The 19,978-nt window shown below is 31.9% G+C and overlaps 1 protein-coding gene and 1 non-coding gene across 2 annotated transcripts; both read left to right on the top strand.

Moving 5' to 3' along the window:
- Nucleotides 1–2,616: 2,616 nt before the first annotated feature.
- Nucleotides 2,617–4,668, top strand: LOC116014784 (subtilisin-like protease SBT3.12). The gene is made up of 3 exons (XM_031254735.1): nt 2,617–2,886; nt 2,980–3,077; nt 4,342–4,668. Exons 1-3 carry the CDS (start codon nt 2,705–2,707, stop codon nt 4,410–4,412), a joined length of 351 nt encoding a protein of 116 aa, XP_031110595.1. The 5' UTR covers nt 2,617–2,704; the 3' UTR covers nt 4,413–4,668.
- An 8,329-nt stretch (nt 4,669–12,997) lies between these two features.
- Nucleotides 12,998–13,069, top strand: TRNAC-GCA. The gene has a single exon. It is a non-coding gene; the product is annotated as a tRNA-Cys (tRNA).
- Nucleotides 13,070–19,978: the final 6,909 nt, after the last annotated feature.

The raw sequence follows: 19,978 nt of genomic DNA, 5'->3' as shown, positions 1-19,978 counted from the left end.
AATTTCAATTTTTTTTAAAGAATTAACGGTTGTAATACTCGTAATGTTAATGTAAGATTTAGTCTATGTTAAGTTGACAAACCTAATAAGAAAAAAAGGAGAAATTAACATTTTGGTCTCTCAATTGTTTTCAACTGTCAATGTAATCTATAGTTTTCAATATCAACCAATTTTATTTTTATTTTTTGAAAAAAAAAATACCAACTTATATTAATGAGGAATCAAATGATGAATACAAGATGGTGCAGAAGAAAGCCAAATACAAGAAGAATCATCATATGAGAGAAGAAGATTTTTGAGAAGATTACAAATAGTGAGACAATCCATCTCAATCCTGACATGTCGCCAACCACCTCTGAGCATCCAACTGAGTGCTTCTTTAACTGCCATTGCCTCTACAGTCTGTGGATCGTCCAAGCATCGTACACGGCCGCTCTTTGCTGCCACAAAATGCATATCTTGATCAAGGATAACAGTGCCAAAAAAGGCACCACCATTGTGAGGCAAGATAGTTGCATCAACTTGACATATTACTTCATCTGCATGCATGAATAAACGAGAGTGATTCTGATGCACAATTGCCACAGAAGGAGCTTGAATATCCTGCATCGCCAATATGTTAATTAAACCAAAAATCATCGACTGCACCTCACGAATAATCAATGGTTTGTTGTTCCAGATTGCCTCATTACGAGCCTTCTATATTGACCAAAAAATGGCAACAATCCAGGCCCGGCCCTGGGCAAGGGCGAGCTAGGCCCTTGCCCAGGGCCCACACTTGAAAGGGGCCCACCTCTGTAGTCCACCACCTTTTATATATATACTGTAGATTTTAGTATAAGTATATTTTGTACATTCAAATAGAACAAATATGATTTAGGTTAGTTGGTTAGACTTACCCTAATAAATATGTTTATTTTTATACTTCAAAATTTTCAAACTTCCATGGTTGCATATATATTTATTTTTATACTTTAATTTATATTACTTTAAATTTTTCCACCCAAGATGAATTTACGGATATTATATATAGTATTAAAATTATAACTTATGGAATTTAATTTTTCCTACCTACTCTTTAGAAGATAAATTTAGAAATATTATATAGTATTCAAATTATAATGTATGAAATTTATTTATATTTTTAATTGTATTTTTTGAGTTTTAACTATGTGATTCTTTTACATTTCTATAAAGATAGTGAGATTTATAATATAGATTGATTTGTGATTCATATCAAATTTTGAATCTACTATTCCTATTTGAGAAATTTACTAATATTTAAAACATGTGTTATTTTGTGAACTTTATAATGATTTATGTATATGTAATATATTTTGTGATTTAGTTATGAAAGATTTATGTATATGTAATATATTTTGTGATTTAGTTATGAAACAATTTTAAAAGATAATTTTTTTTATATGAATTATCTAGTCAATGTAGTTTAGAATTTCTATTACGCGTCATTGTATTTATATTAATCTAAAAAAAATTTGAAATTGATCTAACTAAACGAAAAAGTATTTATAAATATGATATCAATAGAGAATATGCGTGATTTATAATGTGTTTTCTATTCGAACTATTTTATCCAATTAATCATGTTTCATATTTTGTTATGAATATCATTTATCACGTTTTAAAATATTTTAATTTATTGCTCCCGGTAATTAAGATTTCATGCTCGATTTACTCTTGTTTGTAAGTTGTGTATTATATTTTTTAATTAATAAATACTTTATTATTTATTATAATAACAATGTGATTGTTTATAAGCTTATTTCGTTTTCAATTGTCTATTCATTTTTATAAACTATAATTCTTTATTTATGAAGTCACACACACACACACATATATATATACAATTATTGAATATTTTGTATTTTTTAAGTCAACAAAGACAAATTCATTCGTAACTAATGAAAGCATCTAGAGTTATTTTCATTATTATTATTGTGTATGCAAAATTGTTAAAAAACTTATAAATCTTATTTCAAGTTATTTGACATTAATTTTTTTCCCTGTAGTCACACACGCACACGCGCGCACACACAGACATATATATATATATATGTGTGTGTATATATATATATTAATCTCATGTAGAGCCCATTTTTTATGCTATGCCCCGAGCCTATAAAATGATAGGAACGGGCCTGCAACAATCCTACTCTTTTTATCAACAGTATCATATTCAAACACCGAGGATAACCATGCTGGAAAATCAGGAATTTCTTGCGCTGGCAACAACCCTTGATACGAAGCTGTCCAAACCGATGAAATACAATTGCATTCCACAAAATTTTTAGGGATTAAATTGACAAAATTTTAAAAGTGTAAAAATGTTTATTTTGGTCTCTAATAAAGTTTAACTGAAACTTTTAAATAATTTAATTATTAAATTGATTGAAATTGAAAATTAGGAAATTACATTGATAATTGAAAAATAATTGAGTTACGAAATTACGAAAATGATTATAAGCTAAAATAAAAAAAAAAGGAGTAATGTTTACGTGTGTAACGCGTAGCGACCGACGACTACGAGCAATTGCAGGCCGTTGGGAATAAAGACAAAATGAGCGGACGGATAAGTATATGGACCCTTCGCCCTTAAGCATTTCCAAAATCCAAAAATCAGAATTTCACACTCAAATATCTTCGATTCTAAATTCTATAAATACGATCATTGCGAAATTCTATAATGCCGAGAACCCAAAATCTTTTCATCTCGATTCTGCTACTGTCGTTCTTGTTCGTCGCTGCGATGGCCGATTCCCAATCCACGTCCGATGCGAAGGTCTACATCGTTTACACTCACAAACCCGAAGAGGGCGTAGAACACGAGGATTTTCATCTCAAAACCCTCGCTTCTGTTGTTGGCAGGTACCCTTTTACATTTCTTTTCTCTTCCCTTTACTATTTTGTGCATATGTTTTGGTTTATGGATTAATTTGGTGTATGATTGTGCTGGAAAAGTGAGGATGCTGCCAAGGAGGCGATACTGTACACCTACAAGCACGCGGCGAGTGGATTCTCTGCCAAGTTGACTCCTGCGCAGGTCGATGAGCTTTCCAGTAAGTTCTTTTCTATTTTCTACTTTCGTTTCCTGGTGTTGCTTGCTTTTTTCGCTGTGAAAATGGGGTCATATTAGATGGGATGAATTGATTATTGCTGCTTATTTGGATGTAGAAACTGGACTTGTGATCGGTCAATTTGCAAATTTACTTTCTTAGTTAGTAAAGGGCCAAGTTCATCAATTAGTGGCTAGGTTATTGTAGGGGTGAGGCCTAAGTTCATCAATTAGGGGCTAGGGGATTGTTGGGTTGGGGCTAATTTCATCAATTGGGGGCTAGGGGATTATTAGGCGGAGGCCGGTGAAGGGCCAAGGCCAGCACCTCCTTTCAAAAATATGATGGCCGTTTATAAGGAAATAAAATTGCCTTTCCTATTAGCTAATTAGCTATAGCAAACGCTTGATCTTAACAAGTGATATTAGAGCTAGGTCACTGGTGCAGTTAAAACTGGTAGGTACTGGGGGAATTGTTGGGCGGAGGCACCTACCTCTCGAAAATGCCATTTCTTGATATGACTTATGAATAATTTGCTGTGATTGTGATACGGCTGTGATACCCTCTGCCATTAGGGTGATTGTATCATTCCTAAGTCCAATGCTATGGGGCAGATTAAAGGTAGCTTGGTGTCCCCATATATTATAGAAGTCTGCTATGGGAATTCATGAAATTAAATCTATACAGTAGAAATGTCTTTTATCTGTGACATTACTCGCACTTTCTTCATGTCCACTTTGATTACTAGTGATCATATATGTGTGTCTGTGGAAGTCAAGATGGTGGACATGAAAAAGTACATATTGGGGAAATCTTTAGGAACTGACATTTAATTAGGGCACCCAGTATGCTATTTCAAAAGAAATTCGTGAAGTATTTAAAGATCTATTGCTTCTGCAGAACTCATTTCTTTAATAAGAACTGTAATGGATCATTGTCCCTTCAAAATGTTGATTGTGAATTCATGGGATGGTATTTTTGTTGCCAACATTGGTTGTGAACCACACTAAAAGATTGAATCCAAGTAATTAGCTAGCCTAATTCATGGCCTAATAAACGCATATGTTTTTTCTTATTTTATCAATGTGGGACTCTTAACATCCACAATGCATATGGCTTCTTGTGCTCAGTCTAAGACGGAAAGAAACATCCATCGGGACTTCCATCTATACCAATATATGGGTTATTTTTCTAGTTTTTGTGTCCTGTTAGTGTTCTTTAGCATTTCAGTCCAGAAGGCTGAACAATAACCGATTTTTTGCTTTTGCAGAAAAACCTGGTGTGCTGCAAGTTGTCCGAAGTCAAACGGTGCAGTTACATTCACGACCTGGACTTGCATGAGACAAGAATCACAACCCATATATCGTACTAAGGATATCTGCTGCTTATGTTTGTATAGACTCCTGGCCCATCGTTTCTCTTCAATGTATGAAATGTTAAAGATAATGTCATGACTTTTCGTTTGTACTATGTATTGACTACAACATCAATAGTATTACGCATGTACGGAGTATAAATAAGAAGGGAATGGATGGGATTATCCATTAGGAGAGTGTGCTAATAAATGAATTATATATATAGAGTTTTATCAATGTTATTTTGTTCTCAAAAAGTTAAATCCCCAACTTAAGGGTTTCTTACATCTTGATCTGATAGAGTATAGGGGATAATATAATTGGGATAATATAATTCAGAGTAACTCAGTACCTCAATAGCTCAACAATCAGGGTCCAATGTCAATGTGCACAAGGTTTTGTCCACTTTATACCGATGCGCATAAGGGAATAATGCTCACTTTAGGCATAATTCTTATATCGATATTGTATTTTGAATTTTAGTCTCCTCTCAAATATTGCCGACTAAATCAGTAAGCTAGTTCATTATAAATTCTCAAATATTACTTACTAAACCAGTGAGCTAAGCTCACTATAAAGATAGCGGTGTGAATTAGGTTTACATGATATTGTTAGGTTACCTTCTCTATATAATGTGTGTGTGCGTGTTTGTTTTTATTTTTAATTTGTAGTTTAAAAATATTGATTTAAATTTTTTTGCACATAAGGTAAAATTTATCATGCGATTTTTTATAGAGATTTGTCACTTGTACAAGAAATTTTATGTATTAGTTTAAATTTTATTTATTGTAACATGTAAATTTTCTAATATTACATTTGTAATTTGTATTAACTTTATAAATATATTAGTTTTTTCACACGTGAATGAATAATGCCAATGTTTATTTCTAAATAAGTACTTCAAAGTATCAATACAAGGTTATATATGAGATCATGCATATGTAATTGAATGTTGAATTTGCTTATTTAAATTGATAATTCAAAGTTTATGAATAAGAGATAATATATAAGAAGTTGATTATAATTGTCACTAAAATAAATGTTTGCAATTTTGTAAAAACGATAATCTAAATACTTAGTCTAAAAATGATAGTATAAACAAATACTACTTTTAGTAATAAAAATTTATATATTTTAAATCATATTAATAAAGAAATACGGTTTATGTGAACAGCTGTAATGTAGTCCAAAAAATATTACTGGGTAGCCAATCTTTGCATGGTAGAAAATAAAGACAATATAACCAATGAAATTTTATCTCTTTTTTAATTTTTTGATAATGAATAATTTTTATTGTAGAAGATAAAGACATATATCTAATGAAATTATATCTATTTTTTGATAATGAATAATTTTTATTGCAGAAAATAAAGACAATATAACTAATGAAATTGTATCTATTTTTTTTTAAATTTTTTTGATAATGAATATTTTTTTTTGAATAAAGGCATTTTAAACATCGAATTCTAAATTAAAGAAATGCAGATGTATTTTTTTGTTGTTGTAATTACTAATGTATTTAATTTAATAAGAGTAATACTATAATAGGATGTGGTACTCACTTTTCAATAATATACTCTATCATATTCGTAGTATATGTTTAACAATTCTGTCGATTGGGATGATGTTCGAACCTAAGACTTTTCTTATAGAAATTAATTAGTAAGTTAAAAGTTAACGGAATACTCTGTTACTAAAGTTTATATTAACGGAATGTGTGGTTATTTGAGGGAAGAAAATAATACTCCATCCGTCCCGAATTGGATGTCTCATTTGCTTTTTGCACACTTTTTAAGAAATTAAGTAAATGTGATGTGCTTTCCAATTATAACCCCAACTTTTTCACTTTTGAAAATAAAAGCAATAAAGAAAGCAAAAGTCATAAGGGTAAATTGGGAAAAGTAGAATGATGGTGATGTTCAATTTTGGAAAGAGAACAACATTTTGGGACAAACTAAAAAGGAAAGTAAGACAGGTAAAATAGCAGGTTTCCCTATCTTCTTGCTGACATGGAGTCTGATGTGACATTTCTCTTAACCTTATATTGTCCATGTAAGCGTTTACATATTAAAATTTTTTTTTTAAAAAACAAAATTATTATATTAAAATAACCAGAATTTTAATTCTCTTTACTTTCATAATGTATACTTTTCAATTTTGCAATTCCAATTTTCAAATTTTTTTTTTCAGAATTTATATTTTTTGACTAATTTTTTGTTTAGTATTTTTTCAATTTTCCAAATTTATAGAAATGCTATTTTTTTTGGTCTTCGGTTTTTGTTTTTGTTTTTGTTTTTATTTTTATTTTTATTGTTAATATGTAAATGCTTACATGGACAACATAAGGTTAAAAGAAATATCACATCAGTTGGAAACCTGCGCCATGTCAGTAGGAAGACAGGGAAACCTGCTAAAAGTTCTAGGTGAATTTATTTTTTTGGTTTGTGGCTCGATTTATACGATACGAAAGTTCAGGGTACGGCATGAATAATTGGATATAATTCATGGTGCTAGATGACACTTTAGCCTTTAAGTAAATAATTACTACCAACATCATTTTCTTCCGGTTAGAATCCTTAACTTTATTGGCTCTTATTAAAATTGTAGATTGTAGATAAATAATATATAGTTTAACAATTATACAACTATGTAGTAGTTAAAATTCAAAAATGGTAAGTTATAGATAATTTATTAAGTTTTATTAATTTAAATATTATTAGATACTCCGGATTAAAGTTAGTTCGGTGGAGTGCACGAATCACATTAGAGTGTAAAACTCAAGCTGTCAAGCTAATACTACGTATGACTCAGATTTTGACGCAAAATGAATGAGTTGGACGAGAGAAACGAATTAGAGAAATTGCGAGAGTCAATTACAGCAATGATTCTCCGACTATGTTGATTTTTCAAAATTAGTTCCCTACTTTTAATTTGGACAATTTAGATCCTTTGACTTTCAAATTCTTTCCAATGTTGGTCCTTTCGTCAAATTTTGGTTAAGTTGAGGTAAAAAAAGGTATAAAATTGTTCGTTCACCTGTTTAGTGTATTATTACTCGTATTTCTCCTGTCCTATACGTTGTATATATGAATATAATCTTAGTCGAGGTCTCAATCGAAGCCATATAATCCCAGTCGAAGTCTCTTCGGCTGAGATTATATTCATATATATAGCGTATAGGACATGAGAAATACGAGTAATAATACACTATACAGGTGAACGAACAATTTTACCCCTTCATTTGACATCAACTTAACCAAAATTTGACGAAAGGACCAACATTGGAAATAATTTGAAAGTCAAGGGACCTAAATTGTCCAAATTAAAAGTCGGGGACTAATTTTGAAAAATCAACATAGTCGTAGGACCATTGCTGGAATTAACTCGAAATTGTGAGGTCTTACTGCAAATATGGAGTTTGTATGAGGTTTGTGGGGTCCACATAATTGGGAGAGTTGCTGCATAACTCAAGCGTGAAGCTTAGACATGCGCCCAGCTCGGGCGCATGTCTTAGACAATTTTTTTTTTTAAACATCTTTGTTTTTGTTATTTTATTTTCATTTTCTCTTTTATCTCACTTTCCTTTTCTTAATCACACCTACAAAAATTTTTCAAAAATCACAATAAAAACTCCACTATTGAGGATGTTCTTACTAGATATTACAATACTAATTTACTATTTTGTTTATTTTTTTTTAAAATATTGTTCTCTTTGTTTGAACATAGTTGGTACTCTGTCTCTCTCTGTTGCTTCTTTTCCCAATGAAAAATACTAAATATTTTGAACTTATCTCAGGATTACTTTGCATTACCAACTATTTATATTTTTCATAAAGAGTTGGTTATGCTTTATATAAAGAGTTAGGGTGTGTTTGGTTGGAGGGTTTAGGCATAAGATATGGGTATGAAAGTGATTGTTAGTGTTTGGTTGATAGGTTTTATGAACGCTACTATGGGTTTGGAATACCCCCATCAATGGCAAAACCCATACCCTTATTAAATAAGGGTTTCATCTCCCTTCATCATTTCTTCCCCAACTATTAATAATCATTCCCATTCCACCCAACTACCAAACATGCTAAATACTTTCACCAAAACCCATTACCCTTACCAAGTATTTGATACCCATTCCGATTCCGATTCCCATGTGCGAACCAAACGCACCCTTAGTTATGCTTTTCTATCACAAGTAATGCTAAGATAAGTTCAAAATGTTTAGTACTCTCTCTGTCCCATTTTACCTGTCCTATTTATTATTCATTGGTCAAACTAATTCTTTATTCTTTGCTTATTTTCTTTAGTAATTTTTTTATTATTTTTAAATTTAATTTTTTTGTGTTTAATAGTACTTTTAATGTAGTTTCTAAATATATAAATTTTTTATATTAATGTTAAACTTAATAATATGAAAAATTGGATTAAAAATTACTTCAGTCAAGCCTCGTTAAACGAGACAGACAACCATTTTGGGATGGAGGTAGTATATTTTTTTGCCCTATACTACTACTGGAGTTTAAGGTTATTGGCATGAAAAGTTGATAAAGTTTTCTCTATCAATTATGCGTCATCATAGACTGCTTACAGAGGTTTAACTGTGAGACGACACGGTGTAATATCAAGTTGTACTCAGTAACATATTTAAAATCTTGAAATCACAAATTTAGCCAATCAAATTGTGCTTGAGGTTTTTCAAAAAAAAAAAATTGTGCTTGAGGAGTTGAGGGAGAATTAAGGTTGTTTGTTGATCGAAGCGATCCTCCACAAGACTTGCAAGCCTTTTTTAGGCAAGTACTCATTCTTGAGGTCATGGTTGAGATGGTAACGAAGTAAAATCAATACTTTTGCCTAGTTAATTGTGCTACAGTTAGAATCTTTGAATATGGTTTGACTTAAATCGCAAGACAAGAGGTAAATTTCAACATCTAAAGCCCATTATGTCAAGTAATTAGAAGTTTACAACCATCAAAGCAATTAACCCGCATGAGCAGCTCATCAACTGGTCACAAGGGTGACAAGGGTGAAGTTTGGGAGCAAAGATCAGGGATCAAGTCTCACTAGCGGCAGTGTGGCTCCTTGTGCGCAGTAAGCAAATGTCTAGAAATTTAACACCATACAAAATTGGGATAGTAAAATTTTTTGTAAATAAATATATAATAAGATCAACCAATTTATAAATAACTAATAAATACGAAAAATTTTATACCATTTATTAGAAGTTGGATATTACAAATAATAGTTTTCTAATAGTCTATAAATATAACAGAGTGTGGGTGTGTGTGTGTGTAATATATATATATATATATATATAAAATCAAATGAGACAACCTGTTTAAGTGAGAAATAAGAATTCTTTTGGGCCATCCATCATTACATTTTTTATGGCTGAGATTAATTAATCATCTTTTTGTTCCCTTTTTGATATTTATTAGTTAGTGGAGATTTTTTATATAATTGTCCATGTGTTTTATTTTTGGCTGAAATTCTATTGGTATAATATACTTGTTTTTAGGCCTAAAATCGCCTTAAACCCAAACCATAAACCCTTAAACCATCTTAAACCCTAAACCCTAAACCCTAAAACATAAAACCAAAAACCAACTCTAAACCCTAAAAGCAAATCTAAACCCTAAAACCTAAAACCACCTTAAACCATAAACCCTTTACCTGAAAGTGTGCAAACGTAGCGGTTACCGATTTTAAAAATAATTAGCACTAGTATTTTTACCTGTGCGTTGCACATAATGGATTTGTTATAATATTTTAAGAATATTTGGATCAATATACAATTATATAAATTATAACATCGAATATTATATAGTGCAATTGATAAAATTGGTTGGATCGATTATGTTTTGTGATATTTTTCTTGCTTGAATTAGAGTAAAATAATTGTCCAATTACCCGTGCGATGCACGGATACATTTTTTATTATATATTTAGATAATAAAATTAAAGATGAAATTATTTTAAAAAATCTAATATTGAACATGTACATTTATTTGATTATAAGATTAGTGCAAAAGTATCTCTCAATTAATTGAATAATATATGACTTGTTTGTCTATAATTATTTTTAAAAGATCGATATGCATGTCATATTACTTATGTAATTATATTATTACTAAAATAAATATGGAAAAATGAGAAATAATTCAATTTTAATTATTATAAAATAAATCCAACGACCATGTTTAGCTTAATTACCATAATCATTATTAGGCAATTACACAAATATGTGTAACTAGGGGTGGAAATAGGCTAGGCCGAGCCGGACTTTAGAAAATTAGGCCTGAGCTTGCTATGGAAATCTAAAGCCTGAGCCTGGGCCTGAGCCTGTATGTAGGCTTTTTTTTAGGCTCAAGCTTGAGCCTACAGTTGGCCTGGCCTGAAGCCTTTTAAAAAGCCTATTTAACATATAGGCCTTTAAAAAGGCTTCAAAATAGATCCTAAATAGGCTTTGACATATATTTTTAAGCCTTTTAAAGTATACCTGTAAAAAATTTACAAAAAAAATACTTAAGTTCAAATTTCATAATGAATGACAAACCATAAATTCATATTTTATAATACAATATCCAACACCACAAGTTTAATAAGTAAAAGCTCGTAATACAAAATTCAACAATACATTGTTTACTAATTACTAGTATTACTACAAATCTATATATATATAAATTATAAATATAAAAATATATTAGATATAAACTATAATATATAATAATTAAATATTAAATATAAATATTATAATATATATATATATAGGCTAGGCCTGCGAGCTTATAGGTTAGACTTTTAAATATAGGCTTAGGCCTATTTTAACTAAATAGGCTTCTAATTAGGTCTAGACGTGGCCTTTTTACTAAATAGGCTAGGCCAAGCTAAGCCCTAAGTAGGTCAGGCCTTAGGCCCCTATGAAGCGGCCTGGCCTATTCTCACCCCTATGTGTAACTATTCTTTTATACCATTAAGTATATTCATTTTCACCATATTGTATTTAGTTTTTTCTTCCTCTTCCATATCTGAATGAATTAATTGTAATTATTAAAAAAAAAATTCAACAACCCATGTTTAATTGTAATTATACTAATATCTGTGTAATTATTAGCCTAATTAATATAATAATTATTATTCAATTATACTAATATCTTTGTAATTAATTTCTTAATTACCATAATAATTATTAGGTAATTATACTGGCTAAAAATATTGTAATATCTGTGTATTGAATAATGGCTAAAAATATAAAAAGCATCCAAATACTCTTGATTTGCATTCTTGTTTTCAAACATATATACAGAAATAAAAAATGTAAAAAAAAATATGTACCTTCTGTATAGAAGTTGGTCAAAATAGAAAAGCAATTATACCATACATAATATTACCAATTATTTTATTATGTTATTACCTAATTAATATGTCTTTTCTACACGGTATTATGCAATTACATTAATACGTGAATATAAAGGCTCTGTTTGGCAGAGCTTATTTAGGAACTTATAGCGTATCTTAAGCTACTAATAAGCTATAAGCTATGTTTGGTAATGTTCTTAAAATAAGCTAGTAGCTTAAAATAAGAGCTTATTTTTAGACGCTACTTAAGGTAGCGTTTCAAAATAAGTTAGTAGCTTCCTAACTTTTTTTCCATCTTTAATCTTATTATTTTAAATAAATAACATCATTTACCCTTCCCAATTAAAATTTTTTTGGCTAAATCATTTTTACTATTTCTCTTCAATATGTTTGGTTATAATTTCAATTTGACATTTGTGTTTGAACATTGATTTTTATATAAACTAATCTTATGAATTATAAACATTTTGTTTTACTTTATATGTTTTCAAATATATGTTCTTACTCTATATTTTATTAAAATATATTGATTTCACTATTTTATATTTTAATATATAAACAAACCTATTTAAATTTAAAACTATTTAAATTGTATGAAGATGTCCTTCTTTTTTTTTTCTTTTTTTTTTATTACATTTATCAGCTTATTAAAAAGTTAATTTTACCAAGCACTTTTAAGCATAACAGCTAGCTTAACAGCTCTTCAAATTTCAGCTTCGAGCTTATAGCTTATCAGTTTTCAACTACTTTTCAGCTTTCAGCTAGGTTTGCCAAACATAGCCAAAAATAATATTACCAATTAATATATATTAATTAATTTTCATTTTATATTTTCTTACAAAATAAGTTGTATTAATTATTTGACTAATAAAATATTTAATTAATTGACTACAAAAATTTAAACGTAAAGATGAAATAGGAGGAATTCGAGCAAACATCAAAACACAGTTGAACAAACGCACGTCAAAAACATCAAATAAGCCCGAAATACTTCGTAAGTAAAGAAGTACTAATTATTTATATTTAATAACATTTTTTTTTTAAGGAAACTTACAGGGTCGAGGGCGATGGGTTCGGGGCCATAATCAGCAGTGTGAAGGAAATAAGAAGCAACAAGAATGCACTGGAAGTCTGAAACCGTTTCCGACGTCTAAATAAGGTATGAAGTACTATTTGGGATTTACGAACCAGAAGCCTTTTCCTGATCAAAAGAACTAACAAGGGTCCATAGCTCAGTGGTAGAGCAATTGACTGCAGATCAATAGGTCACCGGTTCGAACCCGGTTGGGCCCTTTTTCATTGAAGAAATTTTTACTGGTCCATAAATTAGTCCTCTCAATAGGCGAAGAATTTTTTGTATAACTCAACAACTATTTAATAAGCCACACACAAATTACACCTATATTATATTAAATCAACAAAAGCAATGTGGAAGCCCAATGGGGTAGCTCAAGTGGGTCAACAACTATTTAATAAGCCACACATATATAAGTCAACAATTATTTAATAAGCCACACATATATAAGTCAACAATTATTTAATAAGCCACACACAAATTACACCTATATTAAATCAATAAAAGCAATGTGAAAGCCCAATGGGGTAGCTCAAGTAGTAAGTGAGCTCTCTTTATGTGGAAGAATTTCGGGGGAACTTGAGTTCGATTCCCACAAGTGATGATTCCCCCTCACACATATCAAATTGGTGTCTGATTTGGCATTTATATCTTAACCTTATGTTGTCCATGTAAGTGTTTACTTGAATTTTTTTTAAAAAACATAGCAAAATTATTATATTAAAATAACCAAAAAAAAATTCTCTTTATTTTCATAATGTATACTTTTCAATTTTGCAATAATGTTTCAAATTTATTTTTTTTAGAATTTATATTTTTTGGCTAATTTTTATTTAATATTTTTTCAATTTTTCAAATTTATAGAAATGCTAAGTTAAATTTTTTTTTTTTTAGTATCTTTTCCACATAAATATATCCAGCATGTCTTTAAATGTATTAGGACTGTTAAAATGGACCGAAGCCCGTAGACTGTCTCGCACCCGCCCTGCGGTGGGACGGGATAGGGTCACAAAAAATATGGCCCGCAGAATAGCGAGCCTAACGGACTTGGCCCGCAAAGGCCCGCAACCCGCGCAGGCTAATCTGCGCGGATTGTGGGCCAAGCCTTATTAAAATATATATATATAAATGTATATGTTGCACAGCAAGGCAGAATCCTTGCTGTGTAACATATACATATTATGTTATATATATGTATATGCTACACAGAAAGGCAGAACGCAGCCTTTCTGTGTAACATATATATATATATATATATATATATATTAATATTTTAAAAAATTATAATTTTTTTAATTTAATTTATGAACTTCGAATTAAATAAATAAATAAATAAATAAATAAATAAATAAATAAATATATATATATATATATATATATATATATATATATATATATAAAAGAAGAAGCTTGTGTGCCGGCCCGTGGGGCCCGTCAACCCGCGTGGGACGGGTTAGGGCTGATGCAATCCTAGCCCACGGGCTTGGCGGGCTGCCCGCAAAAGTCCGCCGAAAATTAGGCCCGCGGTGTAACGGGCCTAATAGGGCGGGCCAGCCCGCTTTGACAGTACCAAGATGTATACTCTTTATTCACCCACATAAAATCATTTAGATTGTCAACAACTAAACAGCTGCCAAGTGAAATTAAAAATAAAATCAGGTTACTAATATAAACTGCCAAAAAAAAAAAAAACAATATACATTGCTAAGAACAAAACAAAAGAAACTACCAATTCATAATCCACTAGTTAGTCATAAGACAAAGTCGTACTTACGCAGTAGCTATAAACACTAGCTAGTTAACAAAAAAAAAAAAACACAAAAATAAAAAAGAAGTGGCTCCATCAATATTCATTTGCCTTTATGGTTCCATTGAGCTTCACTCTATGCAAGCTATAGAAAAGAAGAAAGCATAGTCAATTAATCATAAACTGCTAACAAGCCATCTACATGAATTATTTAAATATGCATTGTGTTCAATTTATTTAATTGACATTCTAACAAAGCTTTCCTGAGACAAGTCTGTCCCTCTTCCACTTCCTATCTCTCTTCCTCTCCCTCTCTCTCTCCCCCTCACAATAGTCGATGGTCTTCCTCTTCCTCTAACAGCAGAAGAACCGACACATTCTACTTATTGGCTTGACAATGTAGGACAAAATCGTTTGTTATGTCCATTTTCCTTGCATAGTTGACATGTCATAATTCTTCCTTTTCTATACAACTTTCTAACCTCTTCACTCACTTTTTGCTTGTTTTTTTTTCATTTTCTTCAAGCTTTCTTTTCTTCTTTGGCCTACCAGTCATCTTCCTTGGAATAGGAGCACGTATTTCATCACCTGCAGTCCTTGAACACATAGCATGGCCCACTAAATCCACTTTACTGCATACATGAATAAATAGTATTGAACTCTAAGAGTATAGGAACATACATGAATATATAGCCTCGCGTAAGAGATTTTCGTAGGTAGATTTCTGTCGCTTTCGTAGTTTTAATGCTATGTCTTTGGGGGAATTAGGGTTGGGCGAAATATAGAAATCTGGTCTTCGATTTTTGTTTTTGTTTTTTTTTTGTTTTTTTTTGTTTTATTTTTAATTGTTAGGAACATCATGTAATAGGTTTTGATGATACCAACTGTTAAGTAGAAATCCCCGAGTCTCGACGCATATGCAAAACGCTGTAAGTTCGACAAGTAAACCAAGAGCGAAAATACAACCGAGTAACTTTGAGCTCAACTCGGAAAATATTTAAGCTTGAGGTAAATTTGTTTGAACATCTTAGAAGTCTCGTGTATTGTAATCATATAGACAGATCAGAAGAAGGCATGGGACAACACTGGAGGAATAAGGGTCTGCGAGACATCAACTAAGTCTCGAGACATAAGCAGAGTTCGAGAGGTAGGACCTCTCGATACAGTTATCCAGTTCGAGACATAAACAGAGTTCGAGAGATAGACCTCTCGATATTTGAGTTCGAGACATCAAGCGATCAAGATATCAACCTTGGTCTCGATACACTAACAATTCTCCAACAAAGCTGAATGACGGTCATACTTAAAGTTTGGAGAAGAAGAATATCATGGAGATGGAATAATGAAGAGGTGCCGAACGTGAAAATTTCAAAATGAGCGGAAATGGATGACACGTCAGATTTCCACCACAAACGGTCAAAAGGTGCACCAATGCTGAAGTGGTCTGATTCCCTACAATCAAGGAATAATGGGAATATAAAAAGAGTAACTTTTACCAAAAGACAAAATTGGAGCATGGAATATTCACTACAAGACAAAGAGGTTCAAGTTACAAGATCACCACTCCATGAAATATGCTGAAAATACGCAAGACCCATGATCAGCATGGGAAACAAATTTCAAACGGAATAATTTTCCCTCCAACGGAATTATTCCTCTACTCTCATATATAAGGACGTAAAGACACAGAAGAAAAAAGGGGAAAAGAGAGAAAAAGGAGTTAAAAAGAAAAGAGGTTCGAAATTCTTAAGAAGTGTCTGTCTAAAACGTTCAAGTGCAAGTGCTCAACTTGGAATATCATCCTGATATTCAAAACAGCGAGAAAACACATCTNTCCGCCGAAAATTAGGCCCGCGGTGTAACGGGCCTAATAGGGCGGGCCAGCCCGCTTTGACAGTACCAAGATGTATACTCTTTATTCACCCACATAAAATCATTTAGATTGTCAACAACTAAACAGCTGCCAAGTGAAATTAAAAATAAAATCAGGTTACTAATATAAACTGCCAAAAAAAAAAAAAACAATATACATTGCTAAGAACAAAACAAAAGAAACTACCAATTCATAATCCACTAGTTAGTCATAAGACAAAGTCGTACTTACGCAGTAGCTATAAACACTAGCTAGTTAACAAAAAAAAAAAAACACAAAAATAAAAAAGAAGTGGCTCCATCAATATTCATTTGCCTTTATGGTTCCATTGAGCTTCACTCTATGCAAGCTATAGAAAAGAAGAAAGCATAGTCAATTAATCATAAACTGCTAACAAGCCATCTACATGAATTATTTAAATATGCATTGTGTTCAATTTATTTAATTGACATTCTAACAAAGCTTTCCTGAGACAAGTCTGTCCCTCTTCCACTTCCTATCTCTCTTCCTCTCCCTCTCTCTCTCCCCCTCACAATAGTCGATGGTCTTCCTCTTCCTCTAACAGCAGAAGAACCGACACATTCTACTTATTGGCTTGACAATGTAGGACAAAATCGTTTGTTATGTCCATTTTCCTTGCATAGTTGACATGTCATAATTCTTCCTTTTCTATACAACTTTCTAACCTCTTCACTCACTTTTTGCTTGTTTTTTTTTCATTTTCTTCAAGCTTTCTTTTCTTCTTTGGCCTACCAGTCATCTTCCTTGGAATAGGAGCACGTATTTCATCACCTGCAGTCCTTGAACACATAGCATGGCCCACTAAATCCACTTTACTGCATACATGAATAAATAGTATTGAACTCTAAGAGTATAGGAACATACATGAATATATAGCCTCGCGTAAGAGATTTTCGTAGGTAGATTTCTGTCGCTTTCGTAGTTTTAATGCTATGTCTTTGGGGGAATTAGGGTTGGGCGAAATATAGAAATCTGGTCTTCGATTTTTGTTTTTGTTTTTTTTTTGTTTTTTTTTGTTTTATTTTTAATTGTTAGGAACATCATGTAATAGGTTTTGATGATACCAACTGTTAAGTAGAAATCCCCGAGTCTCGACGCATATGCAAAACGCTGTAAGTTCGACAAGTAAACCAAGAGCGAAAATACAACCGAGTAACTTTGAGCTCAACTCGGAAAATATTTAAGCTTGAGGTAAATTTGTTTGAACATCTTAGAAGTCTCGTGTATTGTAATCATATAGACAGATCAGAAGAAGGCATGGGACAACACTGGAGGAATAAGGGTCTGCGAGACATCAACTAAGTCTCGAGACATAAGCAGAGTTCGAGAGGTAGGACCTCTCGATACAGTTATCCAGTTCGAGACATAAACAGAGTTCGAGAGATAGACCTCTCGATATTTGAGTTCGAGACATCAAGCGATCAAGATATCAACCTTGGTCTCGATACACTAACAATTCTCCAACAAAGCTGAATGACGGTCATACTTAAAGTTTGGAGAAGAAGAATATCATGGAGATGGAATAATGAAGAGGTGCCGAACGTGAAAATTTCAAAATGAGCGGAAATGGATGACACGTCAGATTTCCACCACAAACGGTCAAAAGGTGCACCAATGCTGAAGTGGTCTGATTCCCTACAATCAAGGAATAATGGGAATATAAAAAGAGTAACTTTTACCAAAAGACAAAATTGGAGCATGGAATATTCACTACAAGACAAAGAGGTTCAAGTTACAAGATCACCACTCCATGAAATATGCTGAAAATACGCAAGACCCATGATCAGCATGGGAAACAAATTTCAAACGGAATAATTTTCCCTCCAACGGAATTATTCCTCTACTCTCATATATAAGGACGTAAAGACACAGAAGAAAAAAGGGGAAAAGAGAGAAAAAGGAGTTAAAAAGAAAAGAGGTTCGAAATTCTTAAGAAGTGTCTGTCTAAAACGTTCAAGTGCAAGTGCTCAACTTGGAATATCATCCTGATATTCAAAACAGCGAGAAAACACATCTTAGTGTTTCAAGAGAGTTACAAAGCTTAAACTGTTATACATCCAGAAGGTGACCGAAGCTGCTCTACATCGAAGTTGATTCAACGATAGCTTGTGGTCAGATTGGAGCCTGTTACATTCAACTGTGACAACCAAAAACACCTTGCTTTGGATTAAGCAAGAGAGGTGGAGTAACCTGGCAGCTGTCCGAGTGAAAGAAACCTGAGGCTTGACGCGGGCTTGGTGATCAAAGGTCAAGTGCTCGAGAGGTGGAGTAACAAGAAGCGGGGCGAAAAACCTGAGGCTTGAGGCGGGCTTCGTGATCAAAGCTCAAGCGCTCGATATTGTACTAAAAAGGGAAGTTTTTAGTGCAATCCTTCCAGGGAGTTTCTGGAAGAAGAGTGGACGTAGGCGGGTTGGCCGAACCACTTAAAAATCTCTCTTGCATTTACTTACTGTTTTTATCTCTCGCTAACCTCTCGATTGCACTGCATATAAACGCACTTCTCGAACTAACTCAAACTCGTGCTAACTAAAAGGGGATAACATTTCCGCTGCGCATAAAACTTTGTCTTCACCTCGTGAGGTATCGAACCTAAACATCCTAAGTTCAATACACAAGAGAGGTTGAAAAGATTTGCAAAATCTTATACAAGTCTATTCACCCCCCCCTCTAGACTTGTACCCCATCCCCTTGGGACCAACATTAATATGTAAATTCTTACATGGACAACATAAGGTTAAAAGAAATGCCACATCAGTGGGAAACTTGCGCCATGTCAGCAGGAAGACAGGGAAACCTGCTAAAAGTTTTAGGTGAATATTTTTTATTATTTGTGACTCGATATATACGATATGAAAGTTCAGGGTGTAGCATGAATAATTGGATATAGTCCATGGTGCTAAATAACACTTTAGCCTAAATTAATTGACTAGTTTAAATTAAACTCATATGAAATATAGAAGTTGGATTATTAACTTTTCATAGAAGAACCATCCAGATATCCTATCTAGGGGTGTAAACGAATCGAATCGAGTCAAGTCAAATATCATACTATTCGATTCGAATTCGACTATTTTGAGAACTATTCGATAAATATTTGAACCTAAAATTTTATTCGTATTCGATTCGGCTACATTATTTGAATATATTCGATTCAACTCGAATATTCGAATTCAAAATGTCTAACCTAATTTTTTTTACAAGTTCTCCAATAAATTAAGATAAAATGAAATAAAATTTTCTATTAATATACTATTATACTAATATTCTATTAATATATTAATTTTTAAAATTTTAATATATATATATGTTTGTATGTATATATTCGAATATATTTGAATATAGTCGAATCAAATACATTCTGATTCGTATTCGATTCGAATAAAATTCGATTCAAACTATGTATTCGAATTCGGATTTGTATTCGAATAATTTAAATTCGAATCAAAATATTCAAATTCAAATCAAGAATCGAATTAAAAATATTTG

The sequence above is a fragment of the Ipomoea triloba genome, chromosome 4, assembly GCF_003576645.1.
Source record: "Ipomoea triloba cultivar NCNSP0323 chromosome 4, ASM357664v1".
Classification (NCBI taxonomy): Eukaryota; Viridiplantae; Streptophyta; class Magnoliopsida; order Solanales; family Convolvulaceae; genus Ipomoea; species Ipomoea triloba.
This window is presented reverse-complemented; position numbering and strand designations above follow the sequence as displayed.

Bases quoted from the DNA above. Each gene is read 5' to 3' on its own strand.
- LOC116014784 (XM_031254735.1), top strand. From the start codon at position 2,705: ATGCCGAGAACCCAAAATCTTTTCATCTCGATTCTGCTACTGTCGTTC. The intron at 2,887-2,979 runs GTACCCTTTTAC...GTGCTGGAAAAG, and splicing joins CTCGCTTCTGTTGTTGGCAG to TGAGGATGCTGCCAAGGAGG. The intron at 3,078-4,341 runs GTAAGTTCTTTT...TTGCTTTTGCAG, and splicing joins GCAGGTCGATGAGCTTTCCA to AAAAACCTGGTGTGCTGCAA.